Raw genomic sequence first — 20,767 nt, forward strand, 5'->3', positions numbered from 1 at the left:
CTCCGTTACTGGAACCCGTGGCAGACCATTAGGCACTTTTGAACTGTTCCACTATTGAATGCAATTTGCTTTGAGGGAATTTTCCTATTTTGGCTTCTAATATGTTGATGAATTATTGAAATTTCAATTACTTTTGGTTCCCAAGTTAGCAGGGTGGAGACATCCCAGACATTTAATATGAAAAGCTTTCCAGTGCCTTTTAAAAGAGAAGGGGCTATGTGCCTCTTCTCTGCCCTTGTCTAGAAGCTCTTGGCAGCAGGGCATCGCTCCACTCCTGTCTATGAAATTAAGGTGTTTTGTGACCTTGGAAGTCCCTTAGGTCAGCGCTGCTCAAGGTATGGTCCCCTGACTGGCAGCATCAGTGTCTTTTGGGAGCTTATTAGACATGCAGATCTTGCGCTTCGTCCAGCCCTCCTAAATCAGAATCCCAGGGGTGGGGCCCTGGAATCTGTTTTAACAAGCCCTCTGGGGAATTCGAGTACACATTCTGTTTGAAAAGCCCTGCTTTAAATATCCTAGTGCTAACTCTTCCCAGCCTGGCAAAGTCTGGTGCCCATTTCTAAGGACCGTTGGGTGCTGTAGTCAGTTTGCCCCTTCAGGTAGACACTGTTCCTTCATTCTGAAATTGACCAAGGTTATAAAAGACCCATCTCTAGCAACTCTCTTCAGTTACTTGGAATAGTCTCTTTGGAAGTCACACAGTTGTAACTAAAGAGAAGCAGGACTTGGACATTAATTTCTGTGCAGGTAAATGTGTGTTTTAAATGTAACTCAAGGGCCCCATGTTTCTTTTTTTTTTTTGTATAGATGGGCTATTTAGACATTCCTACCTACTATCCAAGGGATAATCCCATCTGTAGGTAAATTGCAGGTAAATCCAGTTACTTGGAGAAAAGGTACTGGCTCCATCGCTGTCTCTTCTCTTAGCCTAATCTTTTCCCCAATGCAGGCACCTCTTCTAAACCACACATTGAATAACTTGAAGCTCTTCAAACATAGCGTGTCATCCTAGCACCTGTTCTCCCCTCCCCCTTGCCCCCAAGCATATCATCACTGAAGCCAGCTCCTCACTTGTTCTCCTTTAAGAATGCTCAAGTACCACTGCCCTTTCAGCTTTCTCTGGATGACTTCATTTGGAGTTACACTCTTCCCTTTTTCTGCTTTCTGTAACACTTGAGATAGAAATCTGTAACACTCGGCTGCACTTGTGTTGAAATCATTCCTCTCTCCTCTGGGCTCTGAGTTCCATGAGAGTGGTGACTTCATCCTAGGTCCTTTGTCTGCAGTCCCCAGCACAGTCCAGGCACTTGGGGCTGAATGAATAAACATTCCCTAAAGGTGGTTATCCAGTGGCTAGGCTCAGTGGCTCATGCTTCTAATCCCAGCACTTTGAGGGGCTGAGGTGGGAGAACCGCTTAAGCACAGGAGTTTAAGACCAGTCCTGGCAGCATAGCGAAACTCTGTCTTTGCAATAAAAATGTAAAAGTTAGCCCGGTGTGGTATGTGTACCTAGGCCTGGCTGCTCAGGAAGCTGAGGCAGGAGGCTCCCTTGAGCCCAGGAGATCAAGGCTGCAGTGAGCCATGGTTGCACCACTACATTCCAGCCTGGGCAACAGAGCAAGACCCTGTCTCAAAACAAAAGAAAACAAAACAAAAGGTGGCCGTCCATCCTGGAAGCTTCCAGTGCCTTACATAATATGTTCACCTCATGCTTGTGAAGAATAGAAGATGGTCTATGGCAGATTCAGTTAAGAATATGGTGACTCTTGGGCAGTTATAAAAAGTGGTAATATTGTCACTTTGGTTTGTAACTCTACTTTTTGTATTATATGTGATTTAAGAAACTGATTCATTTTAAAAACATTGTTAGTCCCAAAAGAAAGAATAGTGACTTTTATGTGGATTCACCCAACCTAGCTTTTCAGTGGCTGATCCCTTAATGTAAATGAAACCCCCACCATCTACCCCTCTGGATGTTTTGCTCTTTAGCCAGGGAAACCACCAACTATGTCTAAAAGCATTATGATTTCAGGTCAGAGAGCTACAAACTCGACTACAGAGCGTGCAGGCCACAGGTCCCTCCAGCCCTGGCCGCCTCACTTCCACCAACCGCCCGATTAACCCCAGCACTGGAGAGCTGAGCACGAGCAGCAGCAGCAATGACATTCCCATCGCCAAAGTGAGTTCCTGGAGATGGACCCAATGAGCGGGAATACCTCCTGTTATCTGGAAGCACCAGGCTCATTCTAGCCACTGTACAGGCATGCCCTTAGCTAAGACAGCCCAAGAGGCTTCCCCTGGGACCTTGCACAGGCCTTCTATGCAGGAGCTGCAAGGAGAGATAACCCACTAATAGTTTTAAGTCTCTCTCAGCTGCAACCTAGACGCCAGCTCTCATTAATCAGCCAGCTGGAGAATGTCACAGCTGACAAGTCATTATGGAGAGTGAGACATTTTGTCAAGTGCTCCAGTACTTCACAGTGGACAGAGTTGCTCTCAAAGATTATGGTTCAGCCCAGTGGGAGACCTTGAGTAATGATCCAGTGATCTCCCCACTCACAAGACTGACAGCTCTGCCAGAAAAAAAGAAAAATAGATTATGATGGACAGGCTGTAGCAGCCAGGAGAAGTAGCCCCACCCATTTGCTGCCACAGCCTCCCAGCACATATTGTTGAGTCTGCCTCAGAGAGACGATTAAAAGGATGCCTGTTGGCTTGCCTGGTGGCCCTCATAGCCACCACAGTAAGGTTGATTCCTAACTATCAAATGTAATAAGTTAGGTTAAGCCAGTGTTTTCTAACCAGAGTGATTTTGTCCTCCAGGGGACATTTGGCAACGTCTAGAGGCATTTTTGGTGGTCACAATTGGAGTGCTACTGGCATCTGGTGGCTAGAGGCCAAGATGCTGCTAAATATCCTACAATGCACGGGACAGACCCCCAGAAAAATAATTAAACGAGCCAAAATATCAGCCATGCTGAAGGCGAAAGGCTTAATTAAGCTGGTGGTTGAAAAATTGGACAAGTGAGCTGTTCTTAAGAAGTTCATTAATCATTTAGCTGACATGGCTAAACAGTAGCCCTGTGTAAACATAGTCCCAACAGTTTATCTGGGGGAGTGGTGTATAGTTTTTGATGTTTTGTTTTCTCTTTTAAGATTGCTGAGAGGGTAAAGCTATCAAAGACGAGGTCTGAATCTTCATCATCTGATCGGCCAGTCCTGGGCTCAGAAATCAGCAGCATAGGGGTGAGTGTTCACAAGAAGCAAGGCAAGAAAGTACTTGGTAGAGCTATGCAGACGATGGATTATAGATGAAAGAAGAACTTACAAAGTCCGTCTCCAATAAACCAGTTAGTTATAATAGTAAATCATACCTGATTTCCCTGCAAAGGATCAAATTAAAATGTATGATGATTTCCATCCACATGGTGAATTACTTCTTCAGCCTTAAGGGAGAGTTTTTTTTCCTTTCCTTGAAACCATTCGGAAAGAAATGATTTCGGTCCAGTTCCTGGTGATATAGATGAAAGTCTTGAAGTATCTGTCTTATATCACCCTGCTACCCAGGAGACCAAGAGCTCTAAAAGAACTTTGCCTTTTGTACACCCATCTCTTGAAAGGGGATGTGCTCTCTGCTGAGGAGAAATGCTGTCTTTGAAACCTAGCCCAGTGGTAGGAAAGACCAGAACCTTCAGTTTAGTCCCAGAGTTTTTATTTGTGGAGTCTTGGAACCCCCTGGGACTGTAAGAGCTGATGGATGGTGAAAAGGAAGTAGTTTCAGTTCCCTACGAGATCTTTTAGAATTGGAGATGAGTCTGGGAGAGCCAGCTATTTGATCCTCAGAGGCAAAGAGAGGCTGGATAGCATGTTAAGGCCCTAATTTAGAATTTTACACTGAGCAAAAAATTGCATGCATTCAGATTCCATGCCAAAGCCAAATTATGAAAATGACGGAGTCAGCCCCTCTCCTGGGCTACAGAAACCAGAAACAGTGGCCTGGAGTGGCAGAGAATTCAGGATGGGGGAAAGAAGTCCTGACTCTGTTCAACATTCAGAATTTTAGGAACCCCAGGAAGGCATGATCTCCCCAGCACCTGGCTGCCCAGCACCACATGCTCGGGGACAGAGCCATATTTTGATCCTGTTGTGTTTTTTTTTTCTACTGCTTTTATAGTATTTAATAGTTAGCTTTTCATACTAGGATTCTGTCATACAAACTGAGAACCATCAGGGTAACCATCTTCCCTGTCCCCAATTCTCAAGGAATATCAGCTTCAAAATATTTTGCATACAAAACATGCCTGGGGACCAGCATCTCTGAAATGACATGTTCCAAAGGGGAATTAATGCTTATTCTTACAGGTATCCAGCAGTGTAGCGGAACACCTGGCCCACTCACTTCAGGACTGCTCCAACATCCAGGAGATTTTCCAAACACTCTACTCACATGGATCTGCCATCTCAGAAAGCAAGATTCGAGAGTTTGAGGTGGAAACAGAACGGCTGAACAGGTAAGGAGAGATCCTATGGATTTGATTCTGGGGTGGGAAGGAACTGCTACTCCCCACTTCTCTTTCCAAAGATCTATTCAAGGTGGTTTACGTATTGTGACATAAAGCAATACTCTCAGGCTGCTGGGGTTGGAAGTTCCCACCACCTTGGTCATCAGAGAAGTGCTCATGGTAGTCTGAGCTGCCATCGTGGCTGTGGCCTGGATATTCACATGGTCCGCATGCTTAGAAAGGTGCTGTACTTGCTTCACTGCTCTGCTGTCCCATTTTAAATTCTTAATACTGTTGAACAAGGGAGCCCGCTATTTTGTTTAACCCTGGACCTTGCAAATTACATAGTCCTGGGAGCAGTCCATACAGAATGGCAAGTAGGTCACAGGTGGCTGCCAAGCATGCAGGACTGTGCTCCAGAGAACCACAAAAGGAAGTTCTGGAATGTTGAGTCAGCATCCCAGGGGCACCTGGAACTACTGGAACCAGCAAAGGCAATCTGATAGAGCCATTCCAGACCAGGCCTGCTGGACTATCTGTCCTTGCTCTTCCTGAGGCTTGCCTAATGTTATTTATGTTCTTTGCAGATGTGCTCAGTCTTGGCTCCCTACATCCTATCCTAACTGTCTTACCTAGAGTAATTTTACCATATACATACCCCATTTATGAATTCTTTTCAAGTCTTGCAAAAGAGGTAATTTCAGTTTGCCCTTTTGCCTGCTGGCAAAGACTGTCTTATGTGTCATCCCAGTGATGAGGGAGTTGCTAGCAAAGCAGAGCAGAAGGGCCAGGGCCGAAGTGTGGAAACCATCCGACCGCAGAATTGGCTCTGCAGGGCAGAATGGATTATTGAGTCACATCCAAGTGTGGTATGGCTGCCTTGACCTACCAATCTTTAGTGGGAGAGTACTGTAAGAATTTGACAGGCTTGTGAGCTAACCAGGCAGAAATATGTATACCATTTCCCATCCACCATTGCTTGATTCCATTCCCCTTGTGTATGGCGAACCTGAATACATTGAATTATCATGTTAGTCCTCCCTGATTTGAGGCTGTTTAATATAGTTCTTGAGAACTAAGGTAATTGGCAATCTAGGTCATTTTGAATCTTGAAATTAAATGGTTTCCTTATTAAATCCAAAATACTTAAGAGTGATAATCCTGATGATTACTTCATGGTAGTAAAGAAGCAATCTTTTCCGTATCACTGGCCTGGGAGTGCTTAAAAATTGAATCAGATATGCCCTTTGCAATTTAATGAAGTCAGATGCCTTCAGGGGGACCTCAGTTTAGTGAGGATCTCCTCTCTACAGATTCTGAGATTTAACAAGTTGGCTTTGTGGCTGAACTTGAATGGGGAGTTGCTTTCTACTTAGTTATATGCACCCAAGAGATACCAAAGAAGGGGGAAATACTTTGCTTGTAGCTCATGTTATTATTGATGTTCGACAGCTTACAAAGGGCTCTCACAGACAGTGACTTAATCCTCAACTTGTGAGGGTAAAGTAGTCCCTTTTGCAAATGAGAAAAGAAAGGCTTTGAAGTTGCAAGTTGAGTGACTTGCCTTAAATCCAGAGCTATTAAGTAGCTGAGATGGAATTCCAACCCCTACCCTTTGACCTTACCTCTGTCGTCATCTCTGTGATCCTAGCTGCTGCAGGAACCTGGGGGTGCTTAGAAATAATCTTACCACTATATCCTGATGTCTGCTATTTTAACTACCTACCTCAGATGGAGGCCTATTACTCTCAAAGTATGTTAGCCTTTAATTTCATGATTGACAGGGGAGGGGTGTCATCCCTACTCGCCAAAATGTTTTTCTTCTTTGACAAATCTGTGTTAAACATGTAGTCTATGCTAGGCTGTGTGGCATGCAAAGCAAAGCAAAACAGATCAGGTCCCTTCTCTCTTGGAGCTTGTATTCTGTTAGGGAAAATAAACCAAAGAGAAAACAAGTAAGATGATAAGAAAGATACAAGAATGAAATAAATAGAACACCAGCAGAAGCTTGGGGAGGGTTTATTTTTTGATGGGTAATCAGGGAAGGTGTCTGAAGAGGGGAGGCTTACATTAAAATTAATTTTTTTTAAAGTAGCCATATGGCAAACTGATATTCTTATGGCCACTTAGCAGCCATGAAGGGAGAAAGAGGAACTGTTCAAAGGCTGGTAGAACTGAAATGGAGTCAGGGGAAGAAGCTACACGAGACAAGTTGGCAGAGAGCAAGGGCTGGCTTCAGTGTGGATTTTGATACCATGGACACATTTTACTCTCTATTCTAAGTGTAATTGGAAGTCATTAAAGGGTTTCAAATATGGGAGAACAAGATCTGATTGACACAGTGGAAGCTCACTCGGCTGTGGAGAATGGGAAGGGGGAGGGTAAGAGTGGAAGCAGCGAGCCAGGCACAATGGCTCACACCTCTATTCCCAGCACTTTGGGAGGCTGGGGTGGGCGGCTAATTTGAGGTCAGGAGTTTGAGACCAGGCTGACCAACATGGAGAAACCCCATCTCTACTAAAAGTACAAAAAATTAGCCGGGCATGGTGGCGCATGCCTATAATCCCAGGTACTTGGGAGTCTGAGGCAGGAGAGTTGCTTGAACCGGGGAGGCGGAGGTTGCAGTGAGCCAACATCACGCCATTGCACTCAAGCCTGGGCAACAACAGCGAAACTCCATTTCAAAAAAAAAAGTGGAAGCAGCGCTATCTTTGCAGTGGGCCAGGGCAGCTGTAGCGGGATGGAGCCAGGGGCTTCATGCACGGCATGTATGGAGCTGAAAGCAATGGATACTGCAGCCGGGTTCCACCTGGATGAGAGAAAGGGACGGTCTCCAAAAAGATTCTCAGGAGTCTAGTGCAGGGGTGTCCAATCTTGGAAGAAGAGAAATGTCTCAGGCCAAACATAAAATACACTAACGCTAATGATAGCTGATGAACTAAAAAAGACCGCAAAAAAAATTCATGTTTTAAGAAAGTTTACAAACTTATGTAGTGTCACATGCAGCCCACAGGTTGGACAGGCTTGGTCTAGCATGTAGTGTCGGGTAGATGGTGGTGGCATTTACTGAGATGGAGAAGATAAGGCAGGACAAGGTTCAGGGAAAATCAAGGATCCCACTTTGGAATGTTAAATTGGAGATGGTAATGTGACAGCAAAGGGAACTGTCAGGAAGGCAGCTGAATATATGAGGCTGGCCCTGGAAGAAAGTTCTAGGCTAGAGAAAGTTATGGGACTGGATAGAAATCGCCCCTAGTATGGGAGTGTTGATAGCAGAGGGGACCCTAGGACAGTCCCAAGGGAATGCCAAGCCTTACCAGTTTTATAGAGAATGAGCATCTAGCAAAGGAGACGGAGAGGAAATAACTGCTAGGACAGGAAGAAAACCGGCAGAGACCCACATGGCTAAGGGCAGGGAGCTCTTTAAGAGGGGAAGAGTAGGCCGGGCTTAGTGGCTCACGCCTATAATCCCAGCACTTTCAGAGGCCAAGGCAGGCAGATCACGAGGTCAGGAGATGGAGACCAGCTTAGCCAACATGGTGAAACTCCACCTCTGCTAAAAATACAAAAATTAGCTGGATGTGGTGATGCATGCCTGTAATCCCAGCTACTTGGGAGGCTGAGGCAGAAGAATCGCTTGAACCATGTAGTCAGAGGTTTCAGTGAGCCGAGATCGTGCCACTGCACTCCAGACTTGCAACAGAGCGAGACTCTATCTCAAAAAAGAAAAAGAAGGAAAGAGTAATAGGTCAGTAGGATGTTGCCTGAGAAGGACCCTAAGATGGGTTTGGCCACATGGAGGTCTAAGAGTTGGATAAAGGCTTCATCTATTAGCAGGGACTGAATGTAGACTGGAGCAAGTTGAAAAGTAAATGAAAGAATGGGGACTGTTCAAGAAGTCTTAATATGAACAGGGCAGAAAAGCATTCTCATAACAGCTCACATTGGAGTGGCCAGAGCCTGGCAGTGTTCTGAGTTCTGCACTCTCCAGATATCTCCCACGTTGGCAAGTGTCTTCATACTCTGCTCTGAGGTGCGAGTCTAAGATTTTTCCTTGAAGCTAATGGCTTCCAAACCCCTTAGCATTTCAAATCATTTGCATTTTGGGTGTGTGAAACTCTTTCTCTTTAAGACTTACTGGTCAGAGTACTACAAATAGATGTGTCCCATGGAAAATGAATTGTGGCATTGAGAGCACCTGTGCCCTAAGACAGAAAATGGAGAAGCTAAAGGATCATATTTTTCATTCGTTCACTGACTTTGCCACAAACCCATTTGCCCTGAATCTATAGTTGTGAATCCTATAAAACTTCCAAGTTCCCATTGCTTATCCTACCACTAGTTAGAGTTGCTAGGCTATGTAACCTGAAAGGAGCTTTGGGGACGTTCTGAAGCTCCTGGTCCATGTCCTGTTTAACAGCCACCAGGGCAGGTTCCTGTTCACTCACTGATTCATCCTTTGTTTCTGTGGTTTGTGATTGTGAGGACAGGATCTGGGGTCAGACTACCTGATTCAAATCCCAGGGCAAGAAACTTAATATTTCTGGGCCTCTATTTCCTCATCTGAGAAATGGGAATAACAACACTTAATTCAGAGGGCTACTGGGAGAATCACTAAAGCAAAAGCTTAACAAAGAGCCATGACTGCTGTGATGCTGCTTTTCCTTCCTGCATGCAGAAGGTGACCTATCTAAGCCCACCAGATGTTCCCCATGATGGGGGCCTGGAGGTTGCACAGCTGTCACCTTTCCTTGGAGTATCCCCAGAGCCTAGCACTGTACCCTGCTCATGATAGACCTGCAGTGAGCGTGCCAATGGCTGGGTGGGAAATAACCCGGGGGCTTATTTTTTATTTCTAATTCACACAGAGTTTAGTGATACTTTTATGTAGAGTTGCTGCTTTGACAGAATACTGTGTCAGTTACTCATCTGACAAGCCCACATCCTAACATGCTTTTCTGGCCTGAATATAAACGAGACAACTGAAATATTGGCAAATGAATTATAACCCTAGTGTGAAAGTGACTTTTGTTGTTTGCAGCCGCATTGAGCACCTCAAATCCCAAAATGACCTCCTGACCATAACCCTGGAGGAATGTAAGAGCAATGCCGAGAGGATGAGCATGTTGGTGGGAAAATACGAATCCAACGCCACGGCGCTGAGGCTGGCCTTGCAGTACAGGTAGGAAAACAGCACAAGACACACACTGGATGTTTGGAGCCACTTCAGTGTAGAAATGCATCCAGAGTAACCTTCAGAATAAAAGCAGAAATAGGCTTTTAGGAGGCATATCTAGAGGTTTGAACCAGAAAATATCATTTAAGAGTGATGAATAGGAGGTTAGTAAACAGGTATGTTCCTCCTCACATATTCACCTCAAATATAATTTCTTTAAGTACTGTCACTCAAAATATCCATTCTTGTGTTACATATTCATTTGTTCTTGCGATTTTTATTCATATTCATTGCTTACACTGTTACAAATCTAGTGCATTCTGTTTCTTCATTTTGTCTTAGTTTTAAAATGTTGCTTTTAATAGTCTATTCTGAATGGCTGTAACCCCTGCGTCAAGTTTTTATATTGTTATTTTAATTACTATCTTTTATAAAAGACATTTAGACTTTTAGTATTAAAAATAATTCTCTGATGAATAATTTAATGCAGATAAGATCTTCATTCTTTTGAATGTTTTCCTCTGGATAAAATCCCTGAAGCAGGAAAGGTAGGTCAAAGGATAGGAATATTTTCCTGGCTCTTCAGGCATGTTGCTGATTTTTTGTCGTGAAAACAAGCCAATTTAAATAACTACAATTCAGTCATTGGTGAACAAGTGGTAATTTGAATGGACCATTTTTTTTCTGCCTCATCACTTTGAAATTTATCTGTTTTAAAGTTACTGCTTGTTTAAAGCTGCAAAACTATGCCTTATTATTATCATCATGGAGTTCTTTATTAGTGTTACCACTTACGTGTATTTGCCAAGGCCTCAGAGTAGCTGACTGTATCGTACATTAGCATCCTCTGAAAAGGTCAGTATTGTTTTAAGAAACATTCTTGTTTATTCAGGAAATAATCAAAGCAAAATAAATGAGACCAAAGCTAGAGAGCAATCCTTCTGGTTTACAGACACCAAAGCAAGCAGATAATCCATCTGTGGTAACCCTTGAAACTGGCTGCTGTCCACCCACAATTTGCCTTTGAGCAGAAAGGTCTTTCTCCATATTAGTACACCTCATGGGTAAGGAAATGTCCTCACATCTCTGAAATATGAACTGCCCTTGAAATGAGGAGCTGGCATTTCAGCCCTTTGTCTTAACTCTTAGTAAAGGACAATGAAAATAAAGGCAGTCAAAACAAATGGTGTGTTGACCCCTGTTCTGCTTGAAGAAGCTAGGCAATTACTTGCTTAATGAGGAAATGTTTCTACTGCAGGCATCTTATCTGGAACCTTGAGGATGCTGTGCACATGTTTCACCTCCTCTTGTGTGGACATGGTCCATGTGGGTCTCAGGCTACAGGAAAGGGACTGTTCTTTGATTCATTTTACCTTGTTTGCCCAATGAATGATGGGTACAAAGAAGACTTGATTGTGTTTCCTCATCCTTGAAATCCAAACTCAAACTGCTAAATATTTTGTGAAGGCCTAAGAATGTTTCATGAGGCATTTTTTAAGCACTTACAGTTTTATGAGAATCTAATAGAACTTTTCTGTGATGATGGAACTCTTCTCTATATGCACTGCCCAATATGATAACCACTAGCCGTGTATGACTATTGAACATATGAAGTATGGCTACTGCAATGGAGGAATGGAATTGTTTGTTTTATTTAGCTCAAAATGTTTTCAATTTAAGTAGCTGTTTGTGGCTAGTAGATACTATACTGAATAGTGCAGGTCTAAGTCAAAATCATCTCCTCGTGGGATGTTATATTAGTTACCTATTGTTGTATGGCTAATCACTTACTGCATCACACTTCCGAGGATCAGGAACCTGGGAGTGGCTTAGTAGGTGGTTCTGGCTCAGAGTCTCTTGTGAGGTTCTGGTCAAGCTGTCAGCCAGGGCTGTGTCATCTGAGACGTCAGTGGGGGGCTTAGAGGATCTGCTCTAAGAAGGCTTACTCACATGGCTGGAGGCTGGAGGCCTTAGTCATTACTCCCGACATGGGCCTCTCCATCAGGCTTCTCGTGAGTCTTCACAACACGACAACTGGCCTGCTCCAGAGAGGATACCCTGGTACATTGTGGATGGGGGACAGCACAAGGGTTTGGACACTGGGCTGTGGGCTTGGTGGAGCTGCCTGGAGCGGCCTTTCACAGGGAATCACAGGGTCCATTCAGCTGCTCACTGAAGGGACGACACATGGCCTCTCCCACCTTCACTGTTTCTCTTGTATTTTTCCAGAACCTAGTTAAAAGTTTAAAAACAAAAAGGCCAATAAAAGAGCAAGCCCCTGGCCCTGTCCTGGGAATATGCATGGGTGGTTTCCTTGCCTGTGTGGAGAGTGAGGCCGAGACAGCACCTGAGCTGCCTCCTGGGCAGGAACCAGTGGTACTGCATTGAAGGTGCCCGCTGTTCCCTGCCAGGGCTGAAGCCATGTGTGCTTTGTTTCAGCGAGCAGTGCATCGAAGCCTACGAACTCCTCCTGGCACTGGCCGAGAGTGAGCAGAGCCTCATCCTGGGGCAGTTCCGAGCAGCGGGCGTGGGGTCCTCCCCTGGTAAGTGTCTCTGGAGTCCCTATTCCTCCTCTTGTCACCCTGCCTCCTTTTCTCCTGCCCCTGTCTCAGCGGCTGGCATTGAATCATCTCCTGACAACACAAAATTTGGTTGTCAAGTGCATTTTTCATTTTTCCTCATGACTGAGTGGGTAAATTGTTTATGTTGAATGCAGCAAGAACTGAAGTGGAAACAGAATTACCGACAAGTTAAAACAAACAAGCCTTCTTAGGAGCAGCATTCTCCTGGGCTGACAGTGGGGCCAGATGGAGCTGGGGCCACATCAGCGATGAAAGGGGCCAGCGTGGCTGTAGTCACCACTGTGATGCCAGTTGTCAAGGTGCACACTGCTGCCACGTGGCCTTCACCTCACCTCATTTTGTTGGTTGAGCTTCTCCAAGTTTATCTCTTTGAGTAGCATTTGTTTTGTTTTGTTTTTTTCTGAGATGGAGTTTTGCTCTCGTTGCCCAGACTGCAGTGCAATGGTACGATCTTGCCTCACTGCAACCTCCACCTCCCAGATTCAAGCATTCTCCTGCCTCCGCCTCCCAAGTAACTGGGACTACAGGTCTGGCTAATTCTGTATTTTTAGTAGAGACGGAGTTTCACCATGTTGGTCAGGCTGGTCTCGAACTCCTGACCTCGGGTGATCCACCTGCCTCAGCCTGTCAAAGTGCTGGGATCACAGGCGTGAGCCACCACACCCAGCTTTTGAGTCGTTTAGAAGCATGGGCTTCCCCTGCCAGGTCTCCAGGTGTTTTATGAATAAAGAAGTAGTAGTTTCACCCCATGCTCATGTCAGCGTCACAGAATGCTGACCCTGCTGGCCTACCTCGCCTTCCTGTGCCTGTCCTTGTCCCACCCCTAGGGTCCTGTGCCATGTTGCCTGACCTGTACCTTGAGACCTGCACTGTCCACTCACTTCTATCCCTCAATTTTGAGTAAGGTGGAAGGAATATCTGACTGGAACAGACATGAGCATGTCATTCTAGGAAGCAGCAGCATTTGCTAAAACGTGGCCAGTGATTATGGCTCTGAGCCTGCAATGATGTGAGGAGGACTGCAATAAAAACAGGGCTAAGAGGAAAGGGAGACCCAAGGAGAAAGGTGGCCATCTCTCTCCATGTGGAACTAAGCCCTGGCCACCCCCTTAGCCTTCAGAGAGGCAACAGCAAGTAAACAGAAAGCCAAGGTGACCAGGTCACTCCAGAGTCAAAGATGGGCAGGCCAGGCATTCCCACGTGTGGTGGCCAGGTCTCTGTCATGGACCGGCTTTCTGCTGTGAGCTTCCATTAGGACTTGTCCATCCAGGACGCACCCTGCAAAGAAGGTCACCATCCAGGCTCCTTCTGAATGCACCCTCCTGTCCGCCTTCCCTGCTCCTCCCCGCTTGCCTGGGGGTTCGCTTTTGCACTGAACACTCACATGTGTTTCATCCTTCGGTTTTGACTTGCACAGGAATCTGAAGCAAATCTGAAGGAAGGGAAGTATCCTGGGTATTAATTTCCTGCTTCATATCCAAGTGATCCAACAAAGGAGCGTGCCTTCATTTGTATGGGGAGCCACATTCTGCTCCTCCCTTTGTTTTTTTTTTTTTAATAGTATTACCAGCCCAGCCTAGAAGTAGAAATTCTGCCAGCATTTCCATTAGAAACCTCATTTTTCAGGGTCTTTTAACTGAACCATAAAACTTTATTCCTCATATGAAACAGATTCTAAAATGATCTTGGCCTGCTGTCAGGTTTTTTTTAAAAGTAATACATGTATTAAAAATGATAAATTAAAGGAAAAAAGTCAGTCATTGTATTTCCAGTTGGTATCAGAGGAATGTCTTAACCTGTTCAGGCCTCAAAAGGTACCTTTCGTAAGGCTTGTACCTACTCAGTGCAGTTATTTGGTTTAGGAGCTGAAAGAGCTTAAATAAATCTGCCTCTTAAATATCCAAAATCAGTAATGAAATGCTTTGTATTTACCTAATACTGGGAAGCTCATGTGTACATTTATAAGATGAGACAGTCAGTAATTTCATGCCTCTTCCAAATAGCAGTCAGCGGTGAGATGTATGTAAACTGTCTTATTTGTAGAGAGAAGACAGGCATGAAGGTTGTCAGAGAAATGACAGGAGGGAGTTCCAGAGATTTTTGGCCTGCAGAATGGGTCCACCCCATTTCCTGCCCACTCTCCAGTGCTGAGGGCAGGCTTGACTTTTAGCAGTTCCCCTTCAAGCCTCGCCCTTGCATTCTGCTGTAGCAGTGGCTGGCCCATCATACTGCCCCACCATGCCGTAGAGCTGTTGCACAGCAAAGCAAGAACTCGTTTCTGACATGCACCCACAGTGTCTGTAATTGTGGGTCTGTTCTCTTTGTTTCTCGTTGATGTCACAGGCATGCATTCTGTTCATTCTTTCATTCATAGATACTTTAGGCCAGTGGTTTTCAAACTGTGCCCTGGGAAGCTGGAGGAGTTTCTTTGGGCCTCAGCAGTGGGGTTGGAGGGTGAGACTCTGAATGTGTCCCCCAATTCTGCCCACTTCATCCAATTCCGTGTTTACCTTTTTTGTGTGTTAGGATAGCATTTTGTATGCTTTGGCATGAGATTTTATTTTAAAATATTTGGAAGAGCATGGATCTGTGCTGTATAGGTAGCAAACCAATGATTTGTTTAGCCAGCACAGTTGCTGTTTTGTTTTGCTTTTTTAAGACTGGTTTTTTAGAGTAGTTTTAGGTTCACAGCAAAATTGAGAGGAAGGTATAGAGATTTCCCATATGCCTCACCCAGCAACATGCACAGCCTCCCCCATTTTCAGCATCCCCCACCAGGGTAGTATAGTAGTTACGAGTGATGAAGCTATGGTGACACGTCATCATCATCACCCAGAGCCCATCATTTACATCAGGGTTCCCTCTTGGTGCTATACTTTCTATGGGTTTGGGCCAATGTATAATAATGTGAGTCCACTGTTAATAGTATCATACAGAGTAGTTCACTGCCCTAAAACTTCTCTGGCTCCACCTGTTCGTTCCTCCCGCAACCCCTGGCAACCATTGTTGTTGCTGCTGTTCTTGCTGTTGTTTTGGAGATAGGGTCTTGCTCTATTACCCAGGCTGGATTTGAACTCCTAGGCTCAAGCAGTCCTCCCGCCTCAGTTCAGCCACCCATGATCTTTTCAATATCTGTATAGTTTTGTTTGTTCCAGCAAAGTTTTTTAAACACAACAGAAATGTGAAGATTTTGGGCAGGGTCTTCACTGCCTGGTCTGTGGGAATGCCCACCACACCCTAATGTTCTGCAGTAGCTCAGTTACCTGGCCCCTGGAGGCATCTGAGTTCAGCACAATTACCAAGCCAAGAGCAGGGGTAGGGTGGCTTGGGTACATATGATATGGAGCCTATCTAAAGCTCTCATCCGAACCATTAGTTTTGTCTCTCTTGCCCCCACACAGGGCTCTAACCAAAGCTGCAGACATATGGAAAGATGGCACAGTTTTGCCCCACTTTCTCCCTCCCTGATTCACAGGGAAGTGCCAGTGCACAGAGGAATGGCCAAATGACTTGTGACTGAATGGGAGGAGAAGTCAGGAGCCTGGATCATTAGAAAAATCGGAGCATGTTAGAGCTGGAGACAGAAATATGGGGATCCCAATGGCTAACCCCTACATTTGTCCATGAGGCCAGTGGAGCCCAGAGAAAGAGCAAAGAAATACCTTCCCACATGCAGCTTCTAAGTGGCAGTGGCAGGCCCAGAGCACAGATATTCTCTTCAGCTGGGCACTGTGAGTTCCCTTCCACAGTGCCACCTCTGCCCTAAGTAACCGAAAGTTAATTATGCACAGTCACTCTTAGGCCTGCCTTGTCCAGGCCTATGTCAATTAATCCCTTGGCTTCTCTGCCACTTAGGAGACCAGTCGGGGGATGAAAACATCACTCAGATGCTCAAGCGAGCTCATGACTGCCGGAAGACAGCTGAGAACGCTGCCAAGGCCCTGCTCATGAAGCTGGATGGCAGCTGCGGGGGAGCCTTTGCCGTGGCCGGCTGCAGTGTGCAGCCCTGGGAGAGCCTATCCTCCAACAGCCACACCAGGTAATGCTCAGCCTTCCTGCCCCGAGGTGGGCACGTGTCCATGTGGCATCTGTTCACGGGACTTGGTATACAGTGACCCAGCTCTTGGGGACTGCGTGGCTTTGGGAAAAGGCACACATGGCTTCTGGCTTGCAGCCTGCTCCATCTAAAAAGGAATCAAAAGATCAGAACAGAAGAGCTAGAAAGTGGCCCTCTGATTTTGCCAATGTGGAAACTGCGGTCCAGAGAGGAGTGGTTTGCTGTGGAAAGTGGTAGAGATGGAATGCAAACCTACCTTTCTGTCAGATCTATTTCTCCTGCATTGTTCTGTTCTCCATTGCTTTTTAATTCTTGATTTCCAGGAAGCACTTGGGATAGTCAAGACCCATTTGCTGCAAATGGGCCCTCTGGTCCCAAGGCCCAGTGCAGCCCATGCTAGTTCCAGATGCCACTCTCCCATCCTCTGGCGCCTCCATCCTCTATAAGCTCTTCTCAGGCAAGAGCATCTCTTCCTGTCTCTTGCCTCATGGAGTGATGCCACATTCACAGCACATGCTTATAGGCACTCAGTCATGACTGGAGGTCAAGTTCACTGCCTGTGAATCTAGGAAACTAAAGTGGGTGCTTGAAAAAGAGGAGGAAGAGAGCAGCGAAGACCTTGCTGAGCATAATTTGCTGAAGTCATTTGATTATTCTGGATGGGAGTGGAGAGTCAGAATGAAACCCTTTCTACTTACCTTCTCGTTTCCTGCCACCAAAGTCCTAAAAACATGAATGCCTTCCCTTTATTTACCAGTCCTCAGTCTAGAAGTCACTTTTTTAGAAAGTCTTACATAATTGCCAAATTGTGAAAGACTTGGAAAGGTAACTCACCCCATTTTCACAGGTGAGAAAACCTTGGCTCAGGGATATGTCAGTGACCTGCCTGATGATAAGAGGGAACCTGGGCGAGAACATGGGATTTCAGCACTGAGCATATTGTTCTTCCCACATTGGATCTCATGACATAGCAAAACAATGTCTACTTGCAGGCTAAGTGACCAGAGTGGCATAAAGATAGACAGACTACTGAGAGCCAGAGGCGAAATACTGATGCTTTCTTGGTGCTGGAAAGCAATTTAATGTTCCCCTCTCCCTTTTCCCCTGGCGGGACCCACCATCTACCTCAATGCCTCCATTTACCTGCACTGGCGCAGGTGTCCCAGGAGAGGGGACAGGCCCAGTAATGCACTCAGCCAGGTGCCCACAAACACAGGGGACTTGATTCTTCTTTGCTTTGGCAACAGTTGTCTCATTCAGTGAAGCACAGATCATAATTTTTTTTCATAAAGGAGATTCTACTGTGTAAACACGGAAAGCAGATGCTCTTCTTAATGACTTTTCCAGATGTGTATAATCTATAATGTGTGTGTTTATTTAGTATAGAAACGTAGTTCTCATGTCAGTGATGCTGTGCTGTTTTACTAGTGAACATAAGAATTTGCTTGACAGGAAATGTGTGCTGTTTCAGTAGCTTCTGAGGTTTGTACTACAGATCCTTTGCCCAAACCTCCCTATCCCCAAAAAGAATTTTACTGTTTGATTCTGAATCAGATACAAATTTAGAACCAGTCAGGAGTGAGGACAATGTTATCACCATCTATTTCGCTTTTGAATATTAGTTAGAAGTTCTTGAACTTACAGGTGAGCCTTGATTTTGAGACTGTTTTCTTAGAGAAATTTAATTTGGGATCCTGTGTTTCTGCAGATTGAGATAAATTCAAAACACAGAGTCATTATTTCCAAGGATAACCTCACCAAAATATGGCTCTTAAATTGATTTTAGCCTCAAATGGGTCTTCCCATCCAAGTACAGAGGTCTTTAGCTCCAATTTCACTCAGTTCTCCTTTAAAAACTCCCTCTTACCCTCCCGCCCAAATCAGAGCAGCTCTGAGTGAGCACAGAAGAGCCACACACGGGGCAATCATTTGTCCCTCCACATTCTTAGAACCTGATGCAATTTGACTGCTTTATGTTAAACGTGGGTTTAGAATCAACTCCCAAACCACCAGACCCCTTTCTTAAGTAGGGTAATTATAGTAATTTTGTTTGTAAATCTTGCCATTCTGGCTCAGACATTCCCCCATGCCAAGTTTATGAAAATAAAGAAAGGATCTTTCTGAGTTGAAGCTTTATGTAGCCCAGCAAATCCCTTTTCCCAGTATAGAGCGTTCTAATCAGAACATCCGTGAGCTGCACCTCAAAGGTTCAGGAAAGGAATGCTGAGTATCAGGCCCCCAGTGGCATTTCTGGCAGCCTGCAGGCGGCTCCTAATGACAGGAGAGTGAATGGTTTTAGAGAGGAGCGGGAGAGGGGTAGTTAACCAGCAAAAAGAATAAAAGTGATAGCCAGCTCTTGGTTGACTTGGCAGGAGCCCAGGGTTGGTGCTGCTTCATTTTTGAAAATACAGCCATGGCCTCATCAGAAAGTGTAATAGTCTTATGGACAGAGTGACTAGGTTGATTGCCTGGATGGTTTTATCAACATATCATGACAAAGAGGTACACGGGCTAACATGTTGGGAAGTAGAAATAGGGATCCTTGGTCAAGCCCACCGTCTGTGCCAGGCCTCACAGTTCATCTCCTGTGCAGTGTAGTCACCGATTTCAGTCCACAAAGGAACTGTGGCCAAGACAGGATTGGCCACAGCAAGTCTGCACTTTAAGAGACTGAAATTGAGTCCCTCATCTCAGCACCAGATGGGGATCAGGGAGAGCCATGAGAATGGTGGTTGCAGCCTTGCCGTGAGCCTCTGGGTACCTCCAGCAGTCAGGGTGCTGCCTGTCTGGCCACTCATTCTGGGGTGTAACCCTCGAATTGGACTGGACAGCAGCAAGTACTCAAGAGATGCCCAGCTGTCACTCTCTGAACTAGTCTGGATTAAGATAAAGTTTCATTGGGGCAGAAAAAAAAAGTTGAGGAGAGTGAAATTATGTCCATTGAAAGGGTGAGTGTTTTGAAACGTCACCTAGTTAGGACAAGCCTGTCCTATCTCACCATCAGTAAGCTTCAGGGAACGAGAGACTAAATCTGGCTGACACAGTCATCTTTACTGAAGAGAGATGCTTTTCCATTCATGTGTCAGGAGAGTCCGTCCAAAGTCCTTGGGGACAAACACTTACTGGTGTGAGTGAGCTCTGCAGACGAGCCCAGACACATCCTTGACATGACAGCATATGTTAAGTCCTCCTGCTCAAATGTCCTCGTCACTTACCTTTTAGGTTCTGTGAGAACAAGGTATAGATGTGAAATGCTTTTTATCTTTTTTTCAAGTGAGATCTAACTTCTTGATTTCAAACGAACTGTATGCTTGTTGTAAAAATAAGCAATTAAAATCCCAGCATTGCAAAACGCATAGGATAGTAAAATTCTCCGTTCTAGGACTCTCACTGGAAAGGACATTGGGAACAGTTTGGGGTATATGCCTACAGATTTCACTGCATTTTTTATTAGTTAAGATGCATGGTTGCAAAGAACAGAAACATACTCAAATAGCTTAAATGGAAAAGGGGTCGTACAGGAAGGATATCAGATCTCACAGGCATAAGCTGCATACCTGGGCAGAGGGCTGCCTAAGACAGAACAGTAGCAGACCCAGGCTCCAGGTCTCGCCTGTATGGCCCTTGCACGCAGCCTTTATTCTCCTTCCTGTTTTGGGGACAGCCTTCCCCAGGTGACAGACAACCAGCGTACCACCTGCATTTGTACACAAAGCTGGCTGGTTTCCCTGGTGTCAAGTAAGAAAATCCTGGGAAAGGGGCATCTTGCCCAGGTGGGCTGTGATGGCTATCCTGATCCTCTGTGGCCATGGGAGCACGAGGCCAAGGCAGTTACCAGAGGAGCTTGGGGATGGAGAAGAAAAGGGATAAGTCTCAGCAGAAGAGTTTGGAAGGCAGGTACTTGGTGCGCCAAAACACAACATCTTTAAAAACAGGACTACATCTCAATTTTTTTTTTTTTTTTTTTGAAACAGAGTCTCAGTCTGTTGCCCAGACTGGAGCATGGTGGCGCGATGTGGGCTCACTATAACCTCCACCTCCCAGGTTCAAGTGATTCTCCTACATTAGTCTCCCAAGTAGCTGGGATTACAGGTGCCTGCCACCACATTCAGCTAGTTTTTGTATTTTTAGTAGAGATGAGATTTCACCATGTTGGCCAGGATGGCCTCAATCTCCTGACCTCATTATCTGCCCTCCTCCACCTCCCAAAGTTCTGGGATTACAGGCATGAGCTACCGTGCCTGGCTGACTACATCTCATTTGTAACCTAATGAGGACCCAATGATGTGGACTCTTGAAACATGCGTTTTCCCCTTAGTGTTATACTCTTAAACATCTTCCTATATGTGTCATTCTTTCCAGTAGTTGCAGTTTTCCACTGGATGACAACACTGCTGTGTATTTGAACACTTTCCTCTGATACATCTGTATCCAGTTTCCACAATTACAG

At 45.3% G+C, this 20,767-nt stretch overlaps 1 protein-coding gene across 4 annotated transcripts in view; it reads left to right on the forward strand.

Moving 5' to 3' along the window:
* Positions 1-20,767, forward strand: part of MCC (MCC regulator of Wnt signaling pathway) — a 464,974-nt gene that overhangs the window by 404,102 nt on the left and 40,105 nt on the right. For all 4 annotated transcript variants that reach the window (XM_002744705.6, XM_008991678.5, XM_078365032.1 and 1 more), the window contains 6 exons: positions 2,033-2,179; positions 3,157-3,246; positions 4,363-4,511; positions 9,544-9,684; positions 12,118-12,221; positions 16,116-16,299. In XM_002744705.6, coding sequence (XP_002744751.1) covers positions 2,033-2,179; positions 3,157-3,246; positions 4,363-4,511; positions 9,544-9,684; positions 12,118-12,221; positions 16,116-16,299 — 815 coding nt within the window. The remainder of the gene's footprint in view (positions 1-2,032; positions 2,180-3,156; positions 3,247-4,362; positions 4,512-9,543; positions 9,685-12,117; positions 12,222-16,115; positions 16,300-20,767) is intronic.

Source organism: Callithrix jacchus, chromosome 2, assembly GCF_049354715.1.
Source record: "Callithrix jacchus isolate 240 chromosome 2, calJac240_pri, whole genome shotgun sequence".
Classification (NCBI taxonomy): domain Eukaryota; kingdom Metazoa; phylum Chordata; class Mammalia; order Primates; family Cebidae; genus Callithrix; species Callithrix jacchus.